Here is a 26,902-nt window from a genome sequence, read left to right on the forward strand (position 1 = left end):
GAGGGGGAATCCACAGCTTCTCTGGGCAACCTGTGCCAGTGTCTCACCACCCTCAATGTAAGAAATTTCTTTCTTATGTCCAATCTAAATCTACCTTGTTTCAGTTTAAAACTCTTATATCTGATCCTGTCACTACAGTCCTTGATAAAAAGCCCCTTCCATCTTTTTTATAAGCCCCCTTTAATTGTTGAAAGGTCATGATAAGGTCTTCCCAGACCTTTCTCTTCTCCAGGCTGAACAACCCCAAATCTCTCAGCCTGTCTGCATAGGAGGGGTGCTCCAGCCCTCTGACCATTTTCATACCCCATCCCTGGACTCAATTCAACAGGTCCATGTCCTTGTGCTGGGGACCCCAGAGCTGAACACTGTACTCAAGGTGGGAGCTCATGAGAGCAGAGTAGAGGAGGAGAATAACCTCCCTCGACCTGCTGCTCATGCTGCTTTTGATGCAGCCCAGGATACAGTTGACTTTCTGGGCTGTAAGTGCACACTGCTGGATCATTTCCTATTTTTTGTCCACCAGTATTCCCCATTCCTCCTCTACAGGGCTGTTCTCAATCCATTCACCCCCCAGATTTACTGGTCTGGGAAAAAAGTTACAATACAGACAGCCCAGACAAAGCAGGACCTGCCAGAGTTTTACCCAGCTGCTCCTGGGGAGAAAAAAAAAAAAAAAAAAAAAAAAAGCAGGAGGGATGTTGGGAGAAAGGGATTTCCCTGCTTTTATCATTCTCCACGTCTCTGCAGTGTTAACGTTCTCTCAGAGCAGTCAACAACAATATTTTGCAGTTGCAATGTGAAGAAAATAGGTCTGACAACCATCAAGCATGCAAAGAGGTTTCACTGCCATAGAAACACAATTCAAAATACTGGCTGTAGTTGAATCTAAATGGTAGGTTATGGAATTTGAGACAGACAGACTGAACTGCTGAATATGTGACCTACACTTAAAGTATTTGCTTACAGGAGCATTCATGTTTTGTACTTGTTGAAACCTCTCTTTTGACAGTAGTCACTAGCCCTATAATCTTCTTAGTTTTGATGAAACTGAGACCACACTCCTTAAAAAGCTTTAACTCCCAAAGTATCTGTCGACACCATGCCCTGAGCATCGCAGTATCTGGATTTTTGCAGTCTGTTGGTACCTCTGCTTGGCTGGAGGGGGAAAAGCAATTCCCACCAGACAATGCAAGGATGCTCTGATGGCAGTTGTGTGGAGGCTGGATGATTAAAAGAGGAGGCTGGGCAGGGAGGTGCGGATGTGTGTGATCCAAGGATGTAGTTGGGAGCACAGATGCACCTGGCATCTGTACCAGTAAGGGGTTACAGCTGTTGCCTTTCCCTTGCCGAGCGCTCTCACTACATTTTCTGCAGTAAATTGCTTCCTGTGGTGTTAAATTCCATTAATACTGCATAGAGACCCTAAGAATTGATTGGAAATTATTTCTTGATGGTTTTTTCCCCCATGCTTGTTTGCCCATGCTTGAGAGCAGCTGGAGCAAAAGTCTTCTGGGGAGGCTTTCGTCAGATGTTTGCTTTCAGTTATTCTTAGCAGAGGTGCTTTCCAATATGTACAGCCATTTTAGGCTGTGCCATACCTGGTAAAAAAAGCTTGGAATCCTAATTTCAAAGCTCATTTCAGCTCTTCCCCTTGAATCTGGATAAGTGATTGGATGGTATTTGGTGGCTGCAATAAGGAGAGCTGAAAATGTAGCTAAGAGCCACTTGATATTTTGTTTTGCTCAAATGTAGAAGACACAGGAAAAAGGGAAGGGGAACCAAGAGAAGTGAGAATGGTCTTCTGCAAGGTCCAAGTACTGGACCCTGCACTGCATAGCATAGGTTTGGAGAGCAAAATAACTGAGGAGGAAGTCTGGTTTTCTCATTAAACCATGGAACTGTGTCTAGTTCATTTTCCTGGCTTGATCACTGACTCCTAGTGTGGTCCCAAATAAATCATTTCACCTCTTTGTGATTCAAAACAGGATAGTAAGACACCCACTAAGCAGCTACCTTGGAAGCTTCAAGCACAAGTTAAAAAGTGACCAATATAAATATTTCACAAGATCATCTTGAACTGTTTTACAGGACTGGTACAGCGGGTTCTGTCTTTTATCTGCAAATGAAAATAAATAAGAAATTTGTCCCTGAGAATTAGAAATTCAGCCTACAGTGCAAGCACTGGCTTTATTGTGCTGCTTCAATCCATCACTGTATTAAGCATTTTAGATTTCAGGCTGGCCTGTGTCTCACAAGCCAAGATAGACTCAGCCTCCTGACACATTCTTGCGAGTGTTGCAGTAATTTAATAGACTGGAAGTTATTTATGAACAATGAGAAGGGTCTATCCCCTTATGTATGTGTCCCTCGTAGTCTGACATCTTGATTTCTTCATGTCATCTTCATCTTATTAAAAAAACCCCAGCCTTTGGGGCGCATGAATAAGTGACACAGATATGCATCATCGGAACAGATGCTCACTATTGAGGGTGATTTATTTTAATTAGTCAAATGTCATTTGAAGAGTTTTTACTTTGTAACTGGCTTTGATTGCTGTGTGCAGAGCTGCTGCCATTCCAGGATCTCACGTAACTCTCCCCTTTTCTCTCCCCCGCCCGCCCGTGGGTGCCAGGCGGAATGGAGTCGGGTGTCACGCTGGCTGATGTCTGGTGTTACATGTCCTTGCTCGATAACTGGAACCTCGTGTCCCGCATGACAGTCCCAAGATGTCGACATAACAGTCTGGTGTACGATGGGAAAATTTATACCATTGGAGGGGTCGGTGTGGCAGGCAACGTTGACCATGTGGAAAGGTAAAAAAAACCCAAAACACGTGCTGTTTGCTGGAGCTTTTCCTTCATGCTATGTTAAAGGACCGTTTGCCTTTTAAAGGACACATCAAATGGACTGTATGTGTTAAAATAAGCTTTTATAACAGCTAAGAAAGTAGGAAAGTGGGCAGGATTAGATTTCATTTAAAAGCTTCAGTGGAAAGCATTGTTTCAAAACCAAAGAGGAAAGTTGCCAGCTTCTCGGTTTGCTCAGGGGAATGAAGAGAGGAATTAAGCTTCTTGGGACATTTTTCCAGGTTATACAATGAATTAATAAACTCCCTTTGAATTTAGTACTGATGAAAGTCTTTACAGACCACAATAGTACTTTTTTTTTTCTTTTAAATCCTAAAAAAGCAACAGCAAAGTAAGTTTCTTGTATGTGTTTTCCTGGTGTAGCACCTCAGCCTTGACCTGACTGGAAGATCCTCCCTTTGGTGGTCTTGGCCTGGGGCTGGAACCTGCCAAGTTCAGAGTAAAACAACCAATAAATGGAAACAGTTTTGAATTCCTGGCTGAACAAAGATGGGAGAGAATGGAAATTTCTCCTTTCAAGTAGACTCCAGATGTAATTTTTTTTTCATTTTTTTTCACATGGAACTTAAAAAAACAGGAAGGAACAAAAGTGCAACAAAAGTATTTCACAAAGTAAAATTCCAAAACCAGCTAATTTCTTGTCACCCGTGGCATTCAATAAAGCCATAGATTTTATATGTATATCAATGTTTTCATTAAAAAATAGAATTCACTTTGAAGTGCAGTTTATGAGAATATTCTATTCCAAAAATATCGATACAATCTTAGCCCTCCCCAGACACTTAGTTGGGACACATTTTTGGGAAATGTTTTTCCTATGTGAATGTGGCAACCAAAAATTTTTGTCAGCTTTAAATGCTGAATTTGAATACTTCGTCAGCAACATTTTGAAGCAGGCATTTTTCAATAAAAGTTGCATTAACAACCAAGACAAATAGGGTGAGGTTACTAGGAAAGATTGCAGGGGAAGAAAAAAATAACACATTTTTCAAAAGGTTAGGAACTGGTGTCGGTGATGATGCTCTCAGCAAATCAGGGAAATGCAGACAGCAAGGAATGAATGATAAATCATAGCAGTGAATGCAACATGTGAACGTTGCTTCCCTCCTTAACCCAAAACATAAGGTGGGCACTGTGCACCGGACTTGCTTTGAAGCAAATCTCACCCTTTTCAGCAGATTTGTTTCTGGTATCACAGGTATTTGTCCCATCATTTAAGTCAGTAAATTTTTGACTAGCAGAACTATTGTGCTGGTTGTGTCATACCAAAACAACTATTTCTGTGAACACAGGAAGGAGAGAGCCCAGGAAAGAGATGCTGGTTCGTTCCATCTCTTGATAAAGATGAACAGCAAAATAATGCTATTGAGGAGTCTTGATAGTTGCCATTGATTAAATAATCTCTTTTCAGTTTTCCTTAGGCCTGATTTCTGTCTCTGCTCCTATTCTCATGGTCTCTTTATCAAAGCATCTGAAATGTTGGTCAGTTGAATGGACCCCAAATCAAGCAGAGTGCCCCCTGCTCCTTCCCTCCCATCTCAGTCACCCCAGCCCTCACCACAGATGAAATTGCAGCCTGCAAAGTCACACTCAGCCCCTCGGCGGCCCCTGCTTGGCTCAGTGAGAGCAGCCGTGCTGGTTTTCCATTGTACCGAGCCCACCAAGAGACTTGGATGTGGGAAAGGAGCAGATTTCCTCCCTATCATTTCAGCACACGCTGTCTCAGCCACAATAAGGATGTCTTGTCATGGGGATTTGCTAAACCCGTGCTTATAATTAATCTGCTGTTGTCTGTAGAGTGACTTCTGAGGCAGAGTCATGGAAAAAGTGCAACATGGCCTCCTTTGGACTGTGCCAGGAAATGAGAGAAGTTTGGGGATGTTTCCTTTTTTATTCTTCGTATTAAAATGGTAGTAGGGGGTGACAGAAGTGAAGCACAGCATGGCTGAAGCTTTGTTTTGGAAAGGATGTTTCAGGGTCTGCTGTCAGAAGTGCAGGTGAGGGAAGACTGACCCTCCTAGCTGTGCTGAGCAAAGTCAGGCCTTTTCACACAAAAGCACTTCACATTTGGACAAGGCAGGGGTCAGGAATTTAAATCGCTGTACCCATTTTTGCAAGCAGTGAGGATTTCTGAATTTGGATTGCAACTTTGGAAGAAACACACTAAAATACAAACTAAAATCACTTTAATTGCTGAGTTGGCTTCTGTCTTATGAGCAGTGAATACCCACTTCTTGACTCTGCTTTTCTTCCCCCTGCCTCCTCTAGACCTACAAGAAATCAACTTTCTCCCATCATATTTCTATGTGGGTTGCACATTCCTCTTCAAATACTGTGTTGGTTTGGATGGGACACTGTGATATAGTCTCTCAGTAGGGGGGAAACCTCTCTGTCATTCCAGCAGGTCATAGAAAAGCACTAAATTAAAATAAAGTGGCATGGTCATAAGGGTCCGTGTCAGGTGATGCCAAAAATTACATTTACCTCTAAAATTATCACTCCTCCCCGGAGTGTGGAATTGCAGAAACACATTCCTGGGTTTGGGGTAGTTTTTCACCTCCTAGGAGGCCTCTGAGATTATAGCCCTTTTGTCCCCCAGATGGAGGTGCAGGGGCTTATCCAGGCCTGACACAAAATGCAGTCCTGGGCTGTGCCACCAGTGTAGTGTGAAGGGCAAGGCACTGCACATCCTCCCTCGCTGGACCACCTACCACCTCCCCTGGTGCATATGCAGCTTATCTTTCCCAACCACATTTTGCTTTCTGCTTTCTCAGTCAGCCCAAGCGTGACCATGCCCAGCTCTGGCCAGGTTCTGACGTTTGTCGTCTGGCATGGTGAAGGACATGTCTCCAGTCCAAAGTGACTTACCCTGACCTCACCAGTTAGCACACCCAGAGCATAAAGTCTACAGGGTGTCTCACCACAGTGGGTCTTTGAAGACAGAGAACATAGCATTTTCTCCCAGTTTCTTTCTTGTTCTCCACCTGTTTTTCATGGAATTCTTGTAATATTTGATCCTAAATGGTTAAAATCTTACAAAGATGTTTATACAGCATTTTGCTTTTTAAAAACAAATGTCAGACCACCTTAGCTATGCATGATGCCACCTGCCTGCACTTAATACATCTGCTGCACTATGACAAAGCATTAAAGCGAGTAGGGACCACTGGACTCCTAATGATTTATGGCATCAGCTCCTGTGTCCATCTCTCCATGCTTTCGGTTGTGTCGTTGATGCTGAAGGGTGCAGCCTTACCCAGAAATTCTGGTGCCACTTAAAACAGTGGGTGTTTTCTCATCAAATTTGACAGGGCTGAGATTCTTTACCCTTTATCTGCCATTTGTCTGTAAGGAGGCAGCAAAAATTCCGTCTCGATAGATAATATTATGGGACTATAAATCACAAACAGATGAATAGGAGTCATTCGTTACTCATCTTAAAACAATATCCATGTGCCAGAGGGGCTGAGTTATAAGTCCATTTTGGTGGCTGTGCATGGGTATATGTTCAGGGAAAGTTATGTTTTTGCAATGAGTGTTTAGGGAAATAACAGGGTGGCTGCAGTTCTCCATCAAACCCCTCTGGCAAGGTTCTGTGTGACAGGAAGCAAGTCATTAGGTGTTAGGAGAGAGGGTATTACACTTTCTGTCTTCTTCTGAGATATGAGTTGAGTTGGGAGCTGGCGAAATGAAGTGGATCCATGTACTAGGTCTTTAGATAATGGATGGGCCCTGTAATATATGCAATTTGAGAGCCGAGAAGGCTGCGTATGCTGACAAGACAACGTATGTGACTGGAAGTGTGGAAATGTGGGTGCTTTGTGGTTATTATATGTTTGAAGGACAGAAGAAGATGAATCCCCTTGACCTGACAGTACTTTTACAACAGGGTTATCTAAAATTGGGAGATTACTTTTGTTGGCAGTGCATACTTCGAAGACAGTTTAAAAAAATCAGTGTCAAGAATAAGCTTTATACATTTTAGAAACTGCTTCAGAACCTACTGTTTTACTGAGACATGATCATATAGGAATTAGGGGTTCTCCCACAAGGAAGGTGGACATTACTTCACCAAAAGGATTGCCAGGCACTGGATCAGGCTGCCCAGGGGAGCATTGGAGTCACCATCCCTGGAGGTATTTAAAAGTCACGTAGATGTGGCACTGAGGGACGTGGTTTAGTGTTGGGCTTGGCAGTGCCAGGTTAATGATTGGACTCAGTGATTTTAAAGATGTTATCTTACCTAGACAGAAGAAAATTAAATACATTGCCTTGTCTTAGGATAGTTTCTTAGGCCCATCAGAAGAAAATAAAAGAAGGCAAAAAATAGTAATCCATTGCTGTGATTTTAAACATGTGAATCATCGGAAGAACAGTTCAATATGACACTGTACAGCTTTAGTTTAAATAGAAGCTTTCCTGCAAATATAATTAAATAATGGTTAAATAACTGAAGGATTTCTTGCAGACTGACAGAAATGGTCAGTGTGTAAGTGGCTGACCGTAATGTAAGGATCTTATAATGTGAATAAATCAAGATACACATAGGGCTGTTTAACCTAGGACGACAGAAATTAAGAGACTGAGGAAAAAAAAAAAAATACTGTTTTCAGGTACTGAAGAGATCAAAAGTCAAGAAGGCAGTGAAGCGAGTGGCACAGCTTGAAATGAACAGTTTTCTGCTGTTAATACTGAGATCGTAGGGAAAGAGCAAAGAAGGAGGCGTTGAATGAAATGAAGGAAGGAAGGGGAAGATGAAGCCCCCAGATGAAATCCTAGGAGTGGGGAGTTGTGGCAACCAGCAAGATTTTATTTCTGCTTGTGTTCTCTTCAAGCCTAAGCTGTATTTTCTACTGGATTCAGATCATTTGCCATATCATGGGTATATAAACTATATGTATACATACATATATACCTTATATATGCAGATAATGTGCAAATACACATGTATAAAAGATACAAAAACATATAAGGTGTATGTTTAAATAATACATAAATCAGCAGGTAGTGAGTGCAGAAGGGTCAGATGAGATCCCTATGCTTGGTGCAAGTGACACGTGAAGTGACAGGTGGGGACACGTGTCCTGCAGGGCCAGGGACCAGCAGGCTGCTGGGGCAGAGGGAGGAGTGTGAGGGCAAGGGTGTAAAACCACACGTGAGACCATGGTGTGCAAGAACTGCAGACCAGGAATCAGTCGTGGGAAAGGAAATGTCCTTGAAGATTCAAGTTCAGCGAATTGGATGGGCTTGGTAGGCCCACAGCCAAGGACAAGCATGGACACACCAGGAGGGAGTGGTGCAGGAGAGGGAAGAAAAACCTTTGCTTGGCTTGAAGCCAGCTCACATTATGTCTCCATCTACAGCTTCAAACAGGGGATTCAAATGCAAAGCTTGACTAATGGAAAGAGATCAAAGTGATTATTCTTTAAATCAGTTTCCTCCCTGCTGGCCCTTGAGCAGGGCTGGTGTGACAGGCAGCCAGGAGCCCCACGAGCACCAGTGGCCGTGGGGTGATGGCAGTGCCAGAGATGACACAACAGATGGAAAAGCCCTAGGGTAGAGAGGTAAAGCAGGTGTCAGTATTTTCTGTCCTGGAAGGTTACAAAGGTTCACCTTCATTCATTTTTAAACCAATTTAGTTAATCTGGTGCAAATCCTTGTGTGAACACATTAAGAGCTGACTTGAGATAGACCAAAATGATGGAAACGTGCCTTGCAGAGACTTAAGGAGCTTAGACTACTTAGTTTATCCCATAGAAGGTGAAGAGTTGACTTTATTATTTTCTGCACGTCCATATGTGAAAGAGAGAGATTTGATAGCAGACAGCTTTATAATCCAGCAGGGAAAAAGAAACAAACTTTCTGGTGGGTGGGAGCTGAAGCAAAACAGGCTAGAAATCAGGTCTACTGTTTTGCAAGGAGGGAGTGAACTGGAGGAATAAATTCCCAGGGGATGGAAGGAAGTGGTGGACAGCTATCAGGAAGCCTTGAGGCATCAGTTTCTCCTCTTCAGCCTCAGGGCTTGGGTAGGCGCTCACTTAAGAGAGTTGCTTCACTGAGCAGCCCGTGTAAAACCCACGTTAGGTGCCCATGCTAAGTGGACTGGGACTTGCTTCTGCCTGCTTTATGGTTCACTGATTTTTTAAACCAAATGACTTTAAACCAAATCTTTCTTCAAGAAAAGAGTGGGGTTTTAAGCTTCACCACATGCACCTGTATCCAGTAGATTTTCAGCCTTTGGATCTCAGCAGATGAAGTGAAACTGGTCATTTCTGGTTTCTCAGTGGCAGATGAAGGACAGTAGGAAAAATACCAGCTCTGTCATCACAGAGCATAAACAGAGAGCAGTGAAAGTGAGTGAAAAAGGGAGTCTGTGGGACCCGAGACCTCAGTAAGGAAATCGATCCAGAAAAAGGATGACTGTTCTTGTAATTTGAAGTTTCTCCAGTATTCCTATGGCTGTGGTCCTCAACCACACCCAGCCTCCAGCATATGTGAAGGATATAACCCCTTCTTCCCAAAAACATAGTAGGACAATCAGAAAGCCACTGTCAGGAACATCTTTGTCTTGGGAGCTGAGCTGTGCCAGGTACTTCTGCCAGCAACAGGGAAGGCAGTTGGCTGCTCACCACCTCCATCTCAGACCACTTTTGACTGCCCACATATGTTCCTGGTGCTAATTCAGAGTAGATAGTGTGAGACAAAACCTATCAGTTGACAGGTGGAATTTGTCTTAAAGGAGGAACAAGAGAAGGAACACTAGGTCAGTTCTCAGCTCTGTTCTTTTTCCCATTCCATAACCAATTACAGCCAATGTTTTAACAAGACATCAAGAATTACCAATTACTGCAACAGCTGAGTTAGCAAAGTATGTCCCAAAAGCAACATGTGAAACTTTATATTATGTGAAATTTTCATATATCTGCTTGGGTGGATGTGAATGCTGCTCCGAGTGCTGTGGGCGAATGCGGGAGATGCAGCATGTGGTGACTTACCTGGAGGAGCTGCTTGTGCAGTCAAAATGCATCTTCAGGCTCAGGTTTGGTACAAGAATCAGCCCAGCAAAGGTGTGTCACCTTGAATGCTTCCAGCACCATGTTGTTTAATCTTGTTCTATTTCTTCCCTTTGATCACTTGTTGTAGATGAATTTAATTTCTCAGTAACTAATTTAGAGCATCATACAAGGCAGTTCTCCATGCTCATTATAAGGGACTTTCCTAATTTTTTTAGTTAAAGTTTGCCTCCCTCTTGCTATTGCTTCAGTTTTATGAGTGTGTTAATTACTTTCAGTTATATTACTAGGAAGCTCATTAGTGCATTTTTATTAAGCACATTATTTTCTGCTGTTTCTGCCATTTTTATCATTCATCCCTTTTATTTTCCCCAAGTTTGAGCAGTGAAAATTTGAGGGCCATGTTACAGAGGGAGAATTCCCCTGTTGCCACATCATATTTTGCAGAAGGGTTCATGTTCATCAATTCATTTCGTGTTTGCATATTGCATATCACTGCCATTAAGAGCAAAAGCCCTGAATGGGTGATGAGGGCTTCTGTTCTGGCAGTCAACAACTCTGAAAAATCACTACACAGGAAACTCCTGTTTGACTGCATCTGTCATTACATGGAAATATAGAAACCTAAAAATCACATTATTCTCCACTGTCTCCAAGACTCATTTTAGAGCAGCTATTTGGATCCCTGCCACATTATCTTTAAAAAAAAAGGGATGCCTGTACTTGTGATATTGTCTAAAATGAATCTTCATCCATGGATTGTTAACTGCACTTCCCTTATGGTCAATGACTTAATTAAATCAGATACTGATGACCTTAAAACTAATTTAGCACTTTCATGCATACTCTTTTCTGTTTGATTCATGTCAAATACAAAACCAATGGTGAAATCTTACTCCAGCATTAACAGTTGCAGCATCCTGAAATGAAGCACAGTAGCTTGGTTTGCACAATGAAAATTAAATAGAAGCAACTTATTCTGGCACAAAATGTGCATTGCTGGTCAGTTAACTAGAGTAAAAGGAGCCATCATGTTGCATTATATTGCAGGTGAGATGTGTTCCACAAGCTGAACAACTGAAGTATATTAACAGTCGCCTGCCCACAGTCACTATTGGATATCTCCACACTGATTAGCAAGAATAATCTCATTGTATACTCATTAAAAGAAATTAATCAGTGGAAGACATCTCAGCAAAGATGTCCCAAGTTTCTGCACCTTAGACTATAATGAGATTTGAGAGGCATATACAGAAAACAGAACCAGCTTTCTCTGGGCTTCTATCAATGTTTTAAAACCTTAGAGAAAAGCATTCATTACACCATTTACCAAGTGGCTGAATTTGTAAGACGTTAAAAAAAATGCATTTCCACCTCTGCTTTTCTTCTGCTTGCCAAGCTGCCTTTCTGTGCCCCAGCCTGCTTTCTGTGCCTGTCTGTGCTGCCCAGTGCTGCTCACCTCAGCTCACGGCGCTGCTGTCGTCCCCAGGTACGACACCATCACCAACCAGTGGGAGACCATCGCCCCCCTGCCCAAGGCCGTGCACTCGGCCGCGGCCACCGTGTGCGGGGGCAAGATCTACGTCTTCGGAGGGGTGAACGAAGCCGGCCGAGCCGCGGGGGTCTTGCAGTCCTACATCCCCCAGACCAACTCATGGAGTTTCATAGAGTCTCCGATGATTGGTAAGCCTTGCGTGGTGTCAGAGCAAACCTCTGTGCTACAGGTATCTGAATGCCTTTGCAGAAAGCAAAGGAGTTGTGGGGTCAGGGGGGATATCCCTATAAAATATTGGCAGGAATGCATGGCTACTGTACCAGAGAAGCAGTTGTCTGGATCTCCACTGAAGGCAATTGTCATTCATTAATACAGACTAGTTACCAGCTAGAAGTGAGGAGTTCAAAGCAGAGGAGAAAGGAAAGGTATGAACAATTAGACATTTTAGATTAAAACAATCTCCAAGTGCAGTGAAACTTCATGCTGGCATCATGTGTTGCTCCGTGTGGGTTCACAGCACTGCTCAAGTAGTGGATCATCACTCATGAGTTTGTTAAAATGTTGCCAGTTCTGTGGGAAGTGACGAACATTCTGAACTGGGATTTATCAGTGGTGTCCACAGGCATATGTGTTTTGGGGGCTGACATCTTCAAGACGTAATTTATTAAAACTGTGGGGTTTAGTTTATCATACCCTTGAGCTCACCAAACATAAAGAGCAAGATGAGAAACCAAATTTTCCAATGCACCAGCCAATGTCAGAGGTGATGACTTCCTTCCAAAATTAGAACAGTGCTCAGAAGTTTGCAACTTACTTGCTTTCTGTGGCAATTTGCACCCTGAGTGTTTAGGCTGCTTTTGGAAATGAGATTTAGTGTTCAGCTCGGAGAGGATGCTCCTGCAGGCAACAGCTGACCTGGGTCGTCTGCTCTGCACTGGGCTGTGCCAGCCTTCGGTCTGGCTGCACCCAAGTGGCCAAAGAAACAACTCACACACAGTCATTGTAGAGAAGCTGCTTTTGGAGTGGTTTGCCTTCACATCCGAGTTCAGAGAGTCGTACAGTGGTTTGGGACCCTTAAAGGTCACGTAACCCAAGCAATAAGCAGGGACATCTTTCACTAACTCAGTTTGCTCAGAGCCCTGTCCAACTTGACCTTGAAGTTTCCAGGGATGGGGTGTCTACTGTCTGTCTGGGCAACCTGTTCCAGTGTTTCAGCATTCTAAACCTTTTAGTCGTGTTGACGCTGTGACCTCATTTCTAAAAAATCATCTTCTTTTTACTGAACCTTAGAGCAATAGGAGTAGCAAGTAAGAAATTATAGGACAGCTGTAAGGTATTCAGGTAAGGCCTAAGCATATTCAGAAACTTAGAATAAGCTGCTCTTTCTGTTGCAGCTTGTTGCAATGATCCCGACCCTTTTGCTGGGGTTCCCTGGTAGGTCAGGAGACAAGGAGCTGGCGCTCCGTGGCCGCAGCCTCCCCTGCTGAGGGTGCCGGCTGCTGTGTGTGCTCTAACACGACGTGACACGCGCAGGACGGGCACGAAGCGCCCAGCGGGAGGGCGTTAGCCGGCCAAAGGCGTGCTTATGTAAGACAGCAGCACAAACAGCCCCACTGCCTGGCTTTTTCCATCACGTGGCTACAGCTCTCACTGCTCCTTTAATCCACTGACTGACAGTATGAGGTTTTCCTGGACTCACAGCATACTGCAAAAACGAGTGCATTATGCAAAGCTGGATTCCTATTCCTTACCATAATAGCACAAGTGCCACAGGAGCTAAGGAGTCATCCCCTGGGCTCGTTAGGGTCTAGCAAGCATCAACATCATGTGTGTTTAAAAAAAATCATCTTAACCATCCCAGAGCTGGGTTCTTCACTCACTGTTCTAATAGAGTTGTACTATTATTTCTTAATAGTACAAAAATACGTGAAAGATACTTGTGAAGTTAAAAGATGGTATTCATGGATTTTTTTTCATTAGTTAAGCTGAAGGCATAAAATATATAATAAAACAATAAAATATATAATAAAACAAGGAGTTCTTTGTTGGGTAATGTATAATGTGAATTTACTTCCAAATAGCTTACAATAACACAGTCTGAAAAATGGCACCCCAGTGGAGAATGTCTGGGAATGTGAACTGATGTGATACCTGATCTTCACTACAAGGCAGTGGGAATGTTGGAAATACATTTCAATATTTTCAACTCTACAAAAACCATAGCATCTCCTGTATTTTTAAAGTATCCTCCCAAGAACTGGATGCAGTGCCAGGTACAGTACAGTCTAAAGGAAAGAGGAAGTAGAAGGAGCCTTTTGCAAAATGGAGCTGGGATCAATCCTGTCATGATCACTGCCAAGGTGCCTCTGACAGCCTCAGAGCCTTTTTGTGTTGATTTGTGAATTCCTAAGGTGTACCTCTGAGCTAAGGCAACTGAGATCTCTGATGGTGAGTTGTTACAAAGTCACCCTAGAGATCAGTGAAACCTGTTTGACCTCAAATAGGACAACAGTTTATTTAAAAATGCCTCCAGCATGCTCAGATTTGCAACAGTAGCTGCAGGTATTGAAAGCAGCCAAGGTCTGTGGAGATTTTTAGATGAGTAGCACTTGTCTCAGTTCACTGTGGTATTTTATGATAGTGAGTTGAATGCAGTGTGGCACACGTTTGAAGCCAGCAGATCCATCTCTTTCAAAGCATCACATGCCAGCCTAACCCACAGCAACACTGGCATCAATCATGGCTCGTGTTTTGTCCAGTCTGAGTGAAGGTGAAGCAGGCTGGACACTGACATCCTGCCTGTGCACAGGAGATGCAGACTGGGGACTGAGAGCAAGTCCACACAGCTCAGCCTTTGCTCTCTTCTGCCTGGATTTCTTCTAGGAATATGCAGTGAATTCACTCCCAGTTCCCATTTATTCTTCATGCTTCAGCTCTCAGGAGGTGTTGGGATGTGGATGCCTGTGAGCAGTAGGTCTGACACCAGGCTCACTGACACGCTGCACATGGATGCTGTGGATGCCTTTGGGCAGGTGTTGGTCACACACATCCACATGTGGGGAGGAGAAGGCCTTTCTCAGTGCCCCATCCTTTGCCCTGCGTCAGTCCTTCCCACCTTGGACTGGGCAGATGTTCCTGCAGCAGTGCAGCCCACAGCTGGAAGTTACTGGGATAATGGAGCCTCACGAGGCTTTCACACGGTGTGTTTTTGGTAAACACCAAAACCTTGCACATCTCCTTCTCATGTTTTTAGATGTAAAAACAAAAGTCCTGTATGAGTAAGTGAACCCAGGCTACGTACTTGCAGCACCTGCCTTCCCATTTCTGGACAAGCTGTCCTATATGGCTGTGCTAAAATAATGTATTCCGTGCCCAGCTTCCTGAGCTTTGTCTTATTTAACAAGATGGCCATCGACATGCTGAAGTCAGGGATTCTAAGTAAGCCTAATTACTTGGTCGCTGCCTTTCAGTTCACGTTGTGTCTTCATGACAGGGCACTAAAATATACCTTTTTTTGATGCTCTAAACACTTAGTGTGGAATTACAAGGTTTTATTAATGTTTCTGGATTGTAAGAAAACCAGTAGTTAATTACCACCGCTATTAAATTTTAAAATCTGGTGAGAACTAGAGAACAGGGATCTAAGTCCTGTGAGTATTTCTGGTTTCTAGCCCAAGTATCTAGTTCCTCACCATATCATTTACTCCTGCAGTGATATGTCTGACCAAAGTGAGGCAATCACAGACCTAAGAATGCAAGACCTATCTGGAAAACAGGACTAGAAGCATCTGTGCATTTTTACTGCACTGTCCCATGGCTTATTTTGGTTAAAATGCATATTAATAATTTACTTTTTGACTTTACAAGAAAAATCAGATATATGTCTTGGCCCTCTCCCAAGGCCAATAGTTTCGGTATTTGTAGGGGAATATGGCTGGCTTTCACCTGTAAGTCCCAAAGCAATGATTGTTTCCTCTCATTCTTCATGTATTTTTCTTCCCATGGCCAGTTCTTAGTGTTTTTCACCCTACTAAGCTTGAATTTTTATCTCACCCTTTTCTCCTCTGTATATGCTATGTCCTTCCTGCAGAATGACTTTTTCCACTCCTCAGTGTGTTTCTCTATCTATTCTCTGCCCTCTGCCATGCAAAATCAGTATTTTTGTGTTGCTGTTTGTCCAGTGTCCTCCTTTTCACTCCTATCTCTCCTTCATCTCCATGGCTGTTCTTTTTCCAACACTCTTCAGTTCATCAACCTTGCACCCGTAAATTTGATGCTAAAGCTGCCCTGCAGTGGCAGGTGGAGACTCCTGCTTTGGCATGGGCCATGCCCCCCACACACACACAAAATGTGGTGTTTGCAAGTATGGACACTCGACTTTGGGGTCTCCAAGGAGGGTTTGCTCAAGGGTCAGTGGGGAAGCCATAGGGCTGGGTGGCCAGTTGTGTATTTGGGGAAGATCAGCCTGCAGGAGAGTTCACGCCTGCAGGATGACATCCAAGCCCTCACTGTTCATGGCAGCAACTTCCTCTGGGCCTCATGAGCTGTGTTAAGGATCAGATCACAGTCCTCTGGTTATCCTATGCCGTGCCATTCTTGACACTTGTCTGCCGAGTGTTCAAGGAGAGGAAGAGGCACTTGCTATTAAAAGCAGGCTTAGTTTGTATTAACCAGACTCCTTTCTCTAATCTGCTCCATTGAGTGCATCAACCTCCCCACTGGGCACCCACACCTGCCAGGAGACAATTTGGTTGGAGTCTGCCTGGACTGGTGGCACTCCTGCATTTCTTTCTCCCAGTAAAAATGTTTAACTAGCTTGGTTATAACAACCTCATTCCGTATGAAGTGCTGCTGTTGTTCATTGCAGTGGCCCTTCAGTCCCTGACCGAGTGCATTACCAAAGGCAGTGGAAGATCTTTGAGCAGTCACAGAAGGGAAAGCAGGACTGTGCTGCTTGGCCATGTAATGTAGGGAGAGATGTGAGAGCCACGGACACATCCCAAGCGCAGTCTGACCTTCCTGAGGGGCACAGCAGCACGTTAAATCATCAACCCCACGTGAAGGACACCTCTGGCTCAAGCACTGTCATGGAGTGCACACTCCTTCCTCCAGTGGCCTGTCACAGAAAAGAACTACTGGCTTATTTTACTGTAGCAACAGAAAAGGAGAGTGATGTTACCACATTATCCACTTGCAGACATTACCTTTTACCTATTATTTCATTTACATTTATTCTGCCTTCTAATCTCAAGTGTGTTTGCTGACCTCGACAAATCCCATTTAAGATTTTCCAGCCTGAAATGGATTACTATATCCAACAGCCTCAACACTTGAACTTTGGAGAGGAAAGGAGGCTGCTTCTCTGTTTCCATGCTTCCTCTCCCCTCTCCTCCTTTTCTCCAGTATTTCTTTTGAAATACCCAGTGGCCCTGCTGTATCCCACGGAAGCCTCTGACATGTAGGAGCTCATGTTCATGCCCAGTAGCATTGTCCACCTCTTGCTGCACATTGATGAAAAACCAGAACATGCTTTTGCAAAATTAGGCTCCCCACTAGCTGCCTTGCACTGTGACCATGTTAAGGATTTCAAACAGTGACAGAAATTGGAGACTCCTGAGAGTTTGCATGAGAATATGAAGCCCTGAAAAAGACAACACCACAGGAATCGTGTGGGTTGCACCTGGGATGAAGTAAGGTTAAAGATTGAAGGTAGTCATCCACACCTAAGTATCAGGAATGATGACTTGATGTTCCCAAAATCCTGGTGTCTATGAACAGTTTCTGTCCCCATGGTAACAAAAAAAAATAAAATCCACTGTTTGCTCTCTACCTCTCTACCCTCCTCTCTGGAAGGGTGTCCCTCATGTCTTTTTGCCATATCTTCATCAGGAACAAGAGACTTCTGTGAACTTCTCCCTTCCTGAAAGAAGCAGCGAAGTTTTTTTCTGTTTCTCTGTCTCAGACTTACTTGATACCAATTTGTGAAATTATAGCTAAAGACAAAAGCAGTAAAAAGACAACAGATAGGAGATGTATTAAAAAACTGATAAGACTCAAACACTATTACCTCTTAAAATAGGAAGAAAAAGAATATCAGACTGTCTGCCTATTCAAAAAGGAAAAAAAGTCACTATAAAAATACCCAAGGGGTTTCCCTCTCATTCTTTAACAAAAAGAAATGTTAAGTCAGTGATTCAGTCCCCTGAGAAGTCACTGTTTCTGCCGTGAGGGAGCCCCAAATAATTTCCCTGTGAGATTTGGGAGCTGAGGGGGTTTTTTTAGTGCAAGAGTTTCAATCTCTACAAAACTGTGCTAGTCGGAGAAAAAAACCCAAGAAGAAGTGACAATTAAATATGGAAATTAAATATGGAAAATTTCTGATGAGTGTCTTAAGTGGAAAAAATGTCACATATGCAAGTCTGATTTGGAAAGGGATGCGAGCCGGGTTGTTAGGACAGATAAGCCTTTCTGATGAATTATAGTGGCTTAGTGGCACCGTGAAGAAACTGAATACTCCTTGTTCTATTTTCTGGATGAATTAGTTTCTTCCCATCTGTTCCCAAGGATCAGTGACATTTTCCTAATACAGCCGTGTTTTTTGACATATGCCTGTAGATACTCAGCGTAGTAGGAGCTCAACTTTAACCCATCACATGGGTTCTGTCTGTTTTCCTGCTGGCTGCTGCATCCCTGTAGGTCCCCCTAGGCACGTGCCAGCATGGACTGGGATGAACTGAGCCAGACTACCCCATGGCCATGCTGGGACAGAAGCAGACAGCACAAAACCATTCCTTTCATTCTAGTTTTACCAGTTCAAACGTCAATTAAGGAGATTATCTCTCTTCTGGAGATGTTCATCAGCTTTTGCTTTACTCCTGTCAAACTCAGTCTCTATTAAATATTTAATGGAATAAGGTAGTTTTACAAGAACCTCAGCGTTACAACACATCATGCAAGAGGTAAGCAAATCCCAAAATAAAGCTGCCGCATCTGGTTTAAGCCCATCCTTTTCTGTGTTCCTAAAAGGACACAGTCATAATGCTGTAGATGTGGGAGGAATATACTAACCCCTTCAGTGTTATGCAGAGGCTGTTATCAGAGATGTAAGAGCACAGTGAAGATGGTATCGCACCTCCTCTCCAGCTTCTGCCCCCGGGTCCACTTTGGAGGAGGTTGCAGGGGCTTGAAACCAGCAGGACTGTGTCCAGTCTGATTCCCTGTTGGAGATGCAGGGGGATCAACCTTTCCTGAGCATATGAAAATGCAGATTTTGGAAAGGCTTTAACTTACAGCTGTGAGTAGAGAATTTTTATGTTTCTCCTGACCCCAGGACGGCCTCCCAGGAAACATCACACCCCAAAGGGCTAAGCCAAAGGGCTGAGGCTCGTGCTTCTTAGAGAACTGCTTGTAAGGCTTATTTTAACTCAAAGCAACGCATTTTCCCATCTTTTGTTCCTAGACACTGCTGATTGGTTTTGCAGAAATGTTGATTAAAAAAACTGTATCTCATCAAGACAGACATCATCATGAGAAATTTCAGCCCAACTGGCTCATATTTAATAATGTGCATATGGTGTGCTAGCAGCATAAGGGACAAGCCAACTAATTAGATTAGAATTATTTTATTCAATAATTTATGATTAGTTTTACTAATATTTCTAATATTGCCGCAGCTAACAAGAATTTTAAAGCGTCCTCAGAAAATCTGATTGAACTTGACTCAGGATGAGAGAGTTGCTTAATTTCAAACTCCCAACCTCACACAGTTTGTTGCTAAATTACAGGACTGCTTGGAGATACACACACATCTGAAAATAAAAATGCAAGTGAATTTATGAGACAGATAAAGGTGAAAAAGAAATCAGGTCTCACAAGATCTTCTGGATATGTGTGGGTGACCTTCCCACAAGCAAAAGCACAATATAAAAGAGTATCAATTACTGGATATTATTTGGGGGGGTCTCTGTGCTGTGGGTTTCTGCTGTATTTAGCTGCTGCACAGACATGGGAAGCATCTGAGCTAAAACTTGCAGCAATTCAAAATTCTGAACCAATTTGACATCTTAACTTCATATGTAACTGTGGAACTTTCATGGTGACTCCATCCCATTGGGGGATGAAGAAGTGATGAACTTTAGAAGTGCCTTTGAGAACTTGGAGAGAGGAGAACAAAACCAGGAAAGGTTTCCTCATTTTTCTTCCCTAGCCTTGGAGGTTTAGAGAAACGTGACTTATCTATAAATAAGGGGAATGTATAAATAAAAAAACAGTCTCCAAACCTGAGCCTAAAACTGATCTCAGTGTTGCTTTCCATTGACAGATAACAAATATGCTCCTGCAGTCACTCTCAATGGGTTCATCTTTATTCTTGGAGGAGCTTATGCACGAGCAACCACCATCTATGACCCAGAGAAAGGCAATATTAAAGCAGGTCCCAACATGAACCACTCCAGGCAGTTCTGCAGGTGAGAAAAACCATTAAAATGGAATTACCGGTGCCTTAACATTTTCTGTTGATAAATAAGCTACTACAAGTGAAGGGGAGAGGGGAAGGGAGGTGTGAACCATTTGGGGTTTTTCCTCTCTTTTCTGTACGTGTTCAGGCACACAGCATTTCCCAAAGTGTACATTCAGCAGTCTGTTGTGGCTCACATGTCTCCTCACGTTCAGGCACGATGGATCACGGGGAGGGATGTGTGTTGGGCTCCTCCAGTGATTACAGGAATGCTGTTCTCCTCAGTTTGCCATGTGCAACTACAGGATGATAAATACCCTCTGTAGGAGAGACCACCATAATGTGGAACATGTTTTTGCTAACCAGCTAAAAGATCCCTGAATGAAAAAGAATACTGAGTAAGCACCACACACCGATATTAATTACTATTATTTATTAGGTGCTTTTGATTGCTTTTCGGGCTCGCTTCCCTGATCGTGGTCACAAGTTGAACAAATTTCACAAATTGTCTGACAAAAATAAAACTTGGCAGCCATTGCAGGTACTGGCAGCACTTAAAGTCCTTTTAAATAGTTTTACATGGCTGCTACTGAAAGACGGGCTTGTTTTGGGCTGTGCACAGCCAGCCCTTCACAGAGCAGATTTCCATGCTGGGGAAGAGCTGAGCTGTTGATTTCCCTGGAAAAGCCACTGCTGGTCTCCAGACACTGCCACAGGCACCAGGTGAGGGTTTGTTATCCATGTCTGATGCAGCAGCATCCTGAGGCACTGAGCCAAGCCAGGGCAGAGGCGATGTGCCAGACAATGTCCTGACAAAACCCTGGCTGGGGAGGGAGGAAGAGCAGCAATGGGGCAGCAGCAGGGCCCACAGCAGCCCCACATCTTCCAAATATTCAGCCAACTGCACCTTGCTCCAGGGGTGTCCCTGGCCCCCATGCTACAGTTGGAAAACACCTCCATGTTTTAACTTGGATTTAGCCTTTCACTTCGATGCAGATGAGAAAATGCCTTTTAAGAAATCATGCTCAGTTTTTCTCTTTTTGCTGTTTTTTTCTCGTTTCCACCTTTTTTCCCTTCCTTTTATTAATTTAAGGGGCGCCCTCTCTTGGCTGCTGGAGCTGATACTGCTGTAAGCAAAGGGGTCAGAGCATCAGCTCCATCCCAGTGGCTTCTGCCCTGTTCCCCTGCTCTAAGGACACATCCTCCCAGTCCCTCCACTCTAGGAAGCAGGATGAGGAGTGCCATGCTCAGGCAGCATATAATGATATTTTTCTCCTGAAAACCAGAAATAACAGGTACAATACCGCTCAGGATCAGAGCCCTAAGAAGTAAAATGAAACATCAGGAACTTGGACATTTGATACGTTCCTGCATCTTCCCATCCATCATAGCGAGGGATGAGCTGCTCTTTGAACATCTTGGGTTTGAAAAAAGTAACAAACATCTGGTAAATATACAAGAGAAATTGCATGGCTGATTTCAGCTGCTGGCTGAGCACCTCACCTGAAAACTTCCCAGGGTTTCTAACATGAAGGGATGCTTTGCTCTGCACCCTGCAGAACAGAAGGACCAAGGAAAGTGAACTGGTGACCTAAATATTCCCTAGTGCTTAGGCCATAATAAACTGGCTTTGTTTAAGTAGAATTTGCCATCTGTCTGTAAAAAGTAAATTCAAGCTTTTAGATTTTTTTCTAATGCCTAAAGCAACAGTGGACAGGAAACCTACATTTATAAATGGTCACCAAAAAAAAAGTAGATATAATTGGAAGCAAAAAAGGCACCATTTCAAAGATTCTTGAATGTCCTGGGAAACAGTCAAGGAAAAATATTTCAGCCTAAAGGACATCTAAAGCCTGTGACAAAACCTAAATAAAGCAGAATGTATGGAAATAGGAAAGATGGGGGCTCAGCAGTTACAAATAAGTTAAAAAACCTGCTGCTGCTACAAGGAGGCTGAGGGAACCAGTGCTGAGGGCTAATAGGGGTAAAAAGAAAGGCACTTTAAATCTTTGGGGATCAGATTTGTAATTTTAATCAGTTATAAAACCACTGCTGATGAGACTGATGAGGTAGCAAAGTAAAATACAGACCGATGGGGTGGGTGTTTCTCATCAGTACTTGGAGGGGAACAAGGAGGTTCAGTTCCGTGTTCTGCTGTAAGGGACCAAAAACAGTCACTGTTGGCAGCAAGGAAAGATGGGAACCCTGAAATTATATTCTCAGATCCAGCAACCCAGCTGTCTTAGACACAGGTGTCTTTAGAGATTTCATTGAGAAGCTGATTGAACCACTAATGTTGATTTTTAATAACTTTTCAAGTTGAGGATGGATCAGGGCACTGGCAAAGTATTTCCATATTTTGAAAAGGTGAAAAGGAGAATTTCAGTGCAGCAATTAATTTTGCAAAGTACCAGCATCAAGCTAAGTGGTCTCACTTAGCCTCATGTTGGTCCTCTGCAAAATACCAGAGTGGTTAATTTGGGATTTCATCAACAAATAACTAGATGCTAATAAAATAATGAGCATCAATCAATGCACTTTTCTGGAAAATGAGGCTTGTTAAACCAGCCTGTTGTCACAGAATCATTTAGGTTTGAAAAGACCTTTGGGGTCCTTGAATCCAACCATAAACCTGACACTGCTAAGTTCACCAAAGGTGTTGGGAAGCCTGGTTCTTTGTTTTGGTTTGTAATAGAACACGCCTGGCTGCTAAAGACAACTGTGACGCTGTAATATACTGCAATTTCTCCAAGGTATTTGGCTGGCATTATATGGAATTAACAAGGCACACAGCAGAGAGATTGAATCTGCTTCACTGACAGATCTCAAAATGTAGTTGTTAATGAGAAGATATCATTGAGCAAGGCCACTGGTAGCAAGCATTTCTTCTTCTTCAATGCAATTTAATACATCTACCAATAATCCAGGTAATAGAAAATCTCTCCTGATAAAGGCTGCAGGTGGCATAACACTTTCTGGGTACAAAATATTACAGAAGGAGCTATTTTAGCAGTTACCTGAATATCTGAGTTGAACTGTCTCAAGCTAGCAGTGGTATTTTAAATACAAAGTAAGACATGGAGGAAGCACGCTCTTAGCCCTGCTCCCTTGGAAAGCCAGGCTCCCAGAGGAGGACATAAAGGAGATCACTCAGAGCAGCACAACATGAGCTCGCATCAGAGTGCTCTGGATCAAAGGTCAGTGCAATATTGGAGATATAAAATGAGCCCTAACACCAAAATGAAAACAAGCTGAAGCTGGGGAGAGCAAGTGCTGCCACATACAGTGCTGGAGAGACGAGTGCAGGTCCTGGGTCCTGCATCAACATGTGGAAATAGCAGCAGAAGTTCAAAGGGAAGCTGCCAAAATGACCCCAGATTGCAAATCAAACCTTTGACATGAAACTTAAGGAGTTTATCAAAAAAAGGCTGAGAGGTGACTTGATCACTGGGAGCAAATGGAGAAGCTTTCAGTCTTGCAGACAAAGGCGTAGCAGGTTACAAGGGCTGGAAAGTCAAGTTACGCATCTTGGCCTCAAAGTGAAGCACTTTCCCAACAGCAAGGATAATTAAACAGAGAAGCAGCAAGGGAGGGGGTGAACTCACCAACACTCGCTGTTTTTAAGAGGAGATTAGATACGTTTCCAGGAGAGATGCTGCCTGGGGAAATGTCCATGGCCTGCGTATACACAAGCTCAGATTAACTAAGCACAGAGGTCCCTTCTGACCTTAGCCTGTGAATCTATAAATTCCTCATTCTACTCATTAGCATGGATCACAAAAAACATGGTTTAAAAGCAGCAACATAAACAACTTAAAAATTAACTGCATGCTATTGATCTCCTCTCACCAGGAATCACTCGATACTGAATTTGCTGGGAAAAATCTTGACCGCATCACTTTTATTTTTATCTGCTTTGTTTCTACATGTTAGTGATGAGGGAGCATGATAGCCTCAAGCAGAGGGAAAAGAAATGTGTGTGACATTCCCTGCCTGTGAAAAATTAAAGGTCCGTTCAAATGGTTTTAATATCAAGTTAAATTACTTTTAATGAAAAATGAAAAATAAATGGTTTGGGTCTCCAGCTCACAATCAACAGAACAGCAAATTGAGGACCATTTTCAGATAAGCCCAGCCTGATGGAAGTCAATAAGAAATTCATGCTCATGTAGAATTAACCCTTTGAAAGATGGTGCTGAATGAAAAAAGAGCTATAATAGGCCTGAAATGTTTTAAAATTCACTAAGAGGTTAAACACCTTCCACACAACAGGAGAGGGAAATACTTGACATTTCCAAAACATCAGGCAAGTGTGAGCTTTTTGCCACACACACCCCATCTCAGTTTGGCAGCCCCTATTCATTTGCAGGATCTTGAGATGGTGAGCAGCAGCCAATGGGAAGGAAAAGCCAGGATGAGATGATCCCACCTCGCTCTGCCAGACACCTCCCTCCAAAAAGACTTGCAGATATCCCTCCCTTTCAGTGTGGCCAGGCCTCCCTTTGCAGGCAGGAGTTCTCCCTTCCTGCTGTGCCCTTCAAGGGTTTATTTTTCCACAAGTGAAAAGAATACCAAATGCATTCCTGTGCATGATTAAAAATTCCATATTCTGCTTGCTTAGGATGCAGGCAGCGTGCAAACAGGCTTGTGCTGCAGAGAGCCTCCACGGGGCAACAGCGGCAGCATGGTGGTGCCAGCAATAATTCCAGAGAAGCTAATTTAGTACCAGCAATTCCCAACAGACACCAGAAAAGCATTTTCTTCCTCCTCCCATGACTGCTAACCAGTAAGATTTATTAGATGGTTCTGCTGAATGGAAATCTTTAATAAAACTTTGACTCAAGCTGAACAGCACAAAACCAGGGTCAGTTTGGGGATTATTTTATCCCCCCCTTCCCCCCCACCTCCCCCTGCCTCTTCTTTTCAAGTAAGGCCTTGTTCTTGAACAGCAAAGCATGGTGTCTCCTGTGCTGACCTGCCAGGTGTTGCTGACCTACAACACCAGCTACCGCCTCCCCAGGCTGGCTCACTTCGTCCTTGCAAAGTTCATGACAACTCCAGGCACTGAAAGGAGTTGGCCATGTGCTTCCCAAGCCTACAGACAGGAAGGTTGGTGTGTTCAGCCAGCAGCATTTGCACCTGGAGGTGTTTGTAGTCCAGCAGGTAAAACCAAAATCTTCCAGCATATCTGGAAGGAGACATAGGTGTGGGGCCATCCTCCACAGATAGCAGTGAGAACTGCTGCACCAGACTACTGGCAATAACTTCTGTAGGAGCTGATGACATGAAGGATTGTGGTGGGCATTAAAGCATAACAATATAGACAGAGCACTCAGGCCATTACTGATGTGCTGTGGACTTTGGAGTAAAATACTGCTGGTTTTCAGCCACAAGTAACGATGCCACATGATGGTTTTGGATCATTAGCAAGGGAAAGTGCTCGCAGAGCAGGGGAGAATATAACTGGAGCTTGGCCAAAATACCCACACTAATAATCCTGCTCCAAGAAGGAGCATGATATCCTCCTAATTGACCATGACTAATCTGGACCCTCATTTATCCATCTCATTGTAAAGATGACACTTCTGGCAGCATGACACGGCCACCCGAGCTCGAGCCTCCTCTGACATAACCTGGCTGCCAGTGCGGCCGCTCTCGGCGCCGGGGGCTGTCAGCACTGCCACCAAACAGGGGACAGAGCCTTGGCTCCTTGACTACCACCACCCACGGACACAGTGCCAGCAATGCCTTTTTCTCCAGCACCACAAACTACCATGCAAGTGTCTCAGAAAGGTCCCTGGTTTAAAAGAAAGCTTAAGGGGCACTTGCAGCTCTGCCTGGCACTGCCCAGAGCCGCAGCCTGCAGGGGCTGGGACCCTGGAGGCTTCCCTGGTCCTAAAGCCAACTCCATCCAGTCAATGAGCATCCTGGAATCACACAATATCCTGAGCTGGAAGGGATGCACAAGGATCATCAAGTCCAACTCCTGTCCCTGCACAGGACAACCCCAAGAATCCCACTAGCATAATTCAGTTCCACCTCCAGTAAAGCCCTCCTGAAGTCTTAGGGCAGGAAGAAAATTCACTCACTAATAAATGCAGGGATATTTTTTTCTTCTTTTAAGCAGATCCTGTGTCAACCTAACTGATAATACTCAATAATGTTTGTGGAACTGCTCCAAATAAATGAGTGTGTGCTTGTGCATGCATAGCCAAGAGTAAGCAGAGAGAAGAGCATTGTTTGAGGCCTCAGAAGATACTAAGTTTCAGTCAGTCAAAACAATACACTAATTCACCTGTTTCAAATCTTTTGCAACCCTGAGAGTTACAAGACAGAAATTTTTAAAATTATTTTTTAACATTTCCTGATGAGGCTGATGTGATCCTTAGGACTGAGCAATAATAAAACAAACATTCCTTGTAGTCCCACTGCTTGATGTTATGTCCAATATATCACTGGAAGAGGGAAGTGCTGGAGCAAGAGCACCCAGGCATTCACCTCTCAAACATACAGAAAAAAAGACAGTGAATTCCTCCACTTCCAAAGCTTACTGCCCATCAGGAGACTTTCATCTTCCCACTGTACTCAGCTCTTGTCAGGCAGCACTTCTGGTTCCCACAGTTCAAAAAAGACACAGACAGACTGGAGGGGGTCCAGAGGAGGGTCGTGAAGATGATCAAAGGGCTAGAGGTTTTCAAGGTGTGACTGGACAGGATGCAAGATAATATCATCTAGTGTCCCTTTCCCACAAAAGGTTGGACCACATAGATGATCTTCCAAGGTCCCCTCCTGCCTGGGCTATTCCATCATTTTTTGGTTCAGTGATTCAGTTTGTCCATCAAGTCTTTTAACAGGCAGCTGTCAGAGAGGGACCTTTTCTGCCATTTGCTCAGACTGGGCAAGGAGTGAGAGGTGGATAGGCAGGGAAGAGAGGCAAAGGGTGTTTAGATTGCACAAGCACACCAGTCATGGACAGCCAGGTCCCCACCAGCCCTTGGCACACCTGAGCCTCATTGGGATTTTCCTGGGAGCGTGATCCAGAGCTTCGTGGAGGCCAGCAGATGGATCAGAT

General features: G+C 43.7%; 1 protein-coding gene across 13 annotated transcripts in view; it reads left to right on the plus strand.

The window, feature by feature from the left end:
* The window catches only part of KLHL29 (kelch like family member 29), a 393,114-nt gene that overhangs the window by 359,845 nt on the left and 6,367 nt on the right, over nt 1-26,902 (plus strand). For all 13 annotated transcript variants that reach the window (XM_069011679.1, XM_069011680.1, XM_069011681.1 and 10 more), the window contains 3 exons: nt 2,633-2,813; nt 11,370-11,563; nt 19,696-19,840. In XM_069011679.1, coding sequence (XP_068867780.1) covers nt 2,633-2,813; nt 11,370-11,563; nt 19,696-19,840 — 520 coding nt within the window. The remainder of the gene's footprint in view (nt 1-2,632; nt 2,814-11,369; nt 11,564-19,695; nt 19,841-26,902) is intronic.

The sequence above is a fragment of the Aphelocoma coerulescens genome, chromosome 3 (assembly GCF_041296385.1).
Source record: "Aphelocoma coerulescens isolate FSJ_1873_10779 chromosome 3, UR_Acoe_1.0, whole genome shotgun sequence".
In the NCBI taxonomy this organism is placed as follows: domain Eukaryota; kingdom Metazoa; phylum Chordata; class Aves; order Passeriformes; family Corvidae; genus Aphelocoma; species Aphelocoma coerulescens.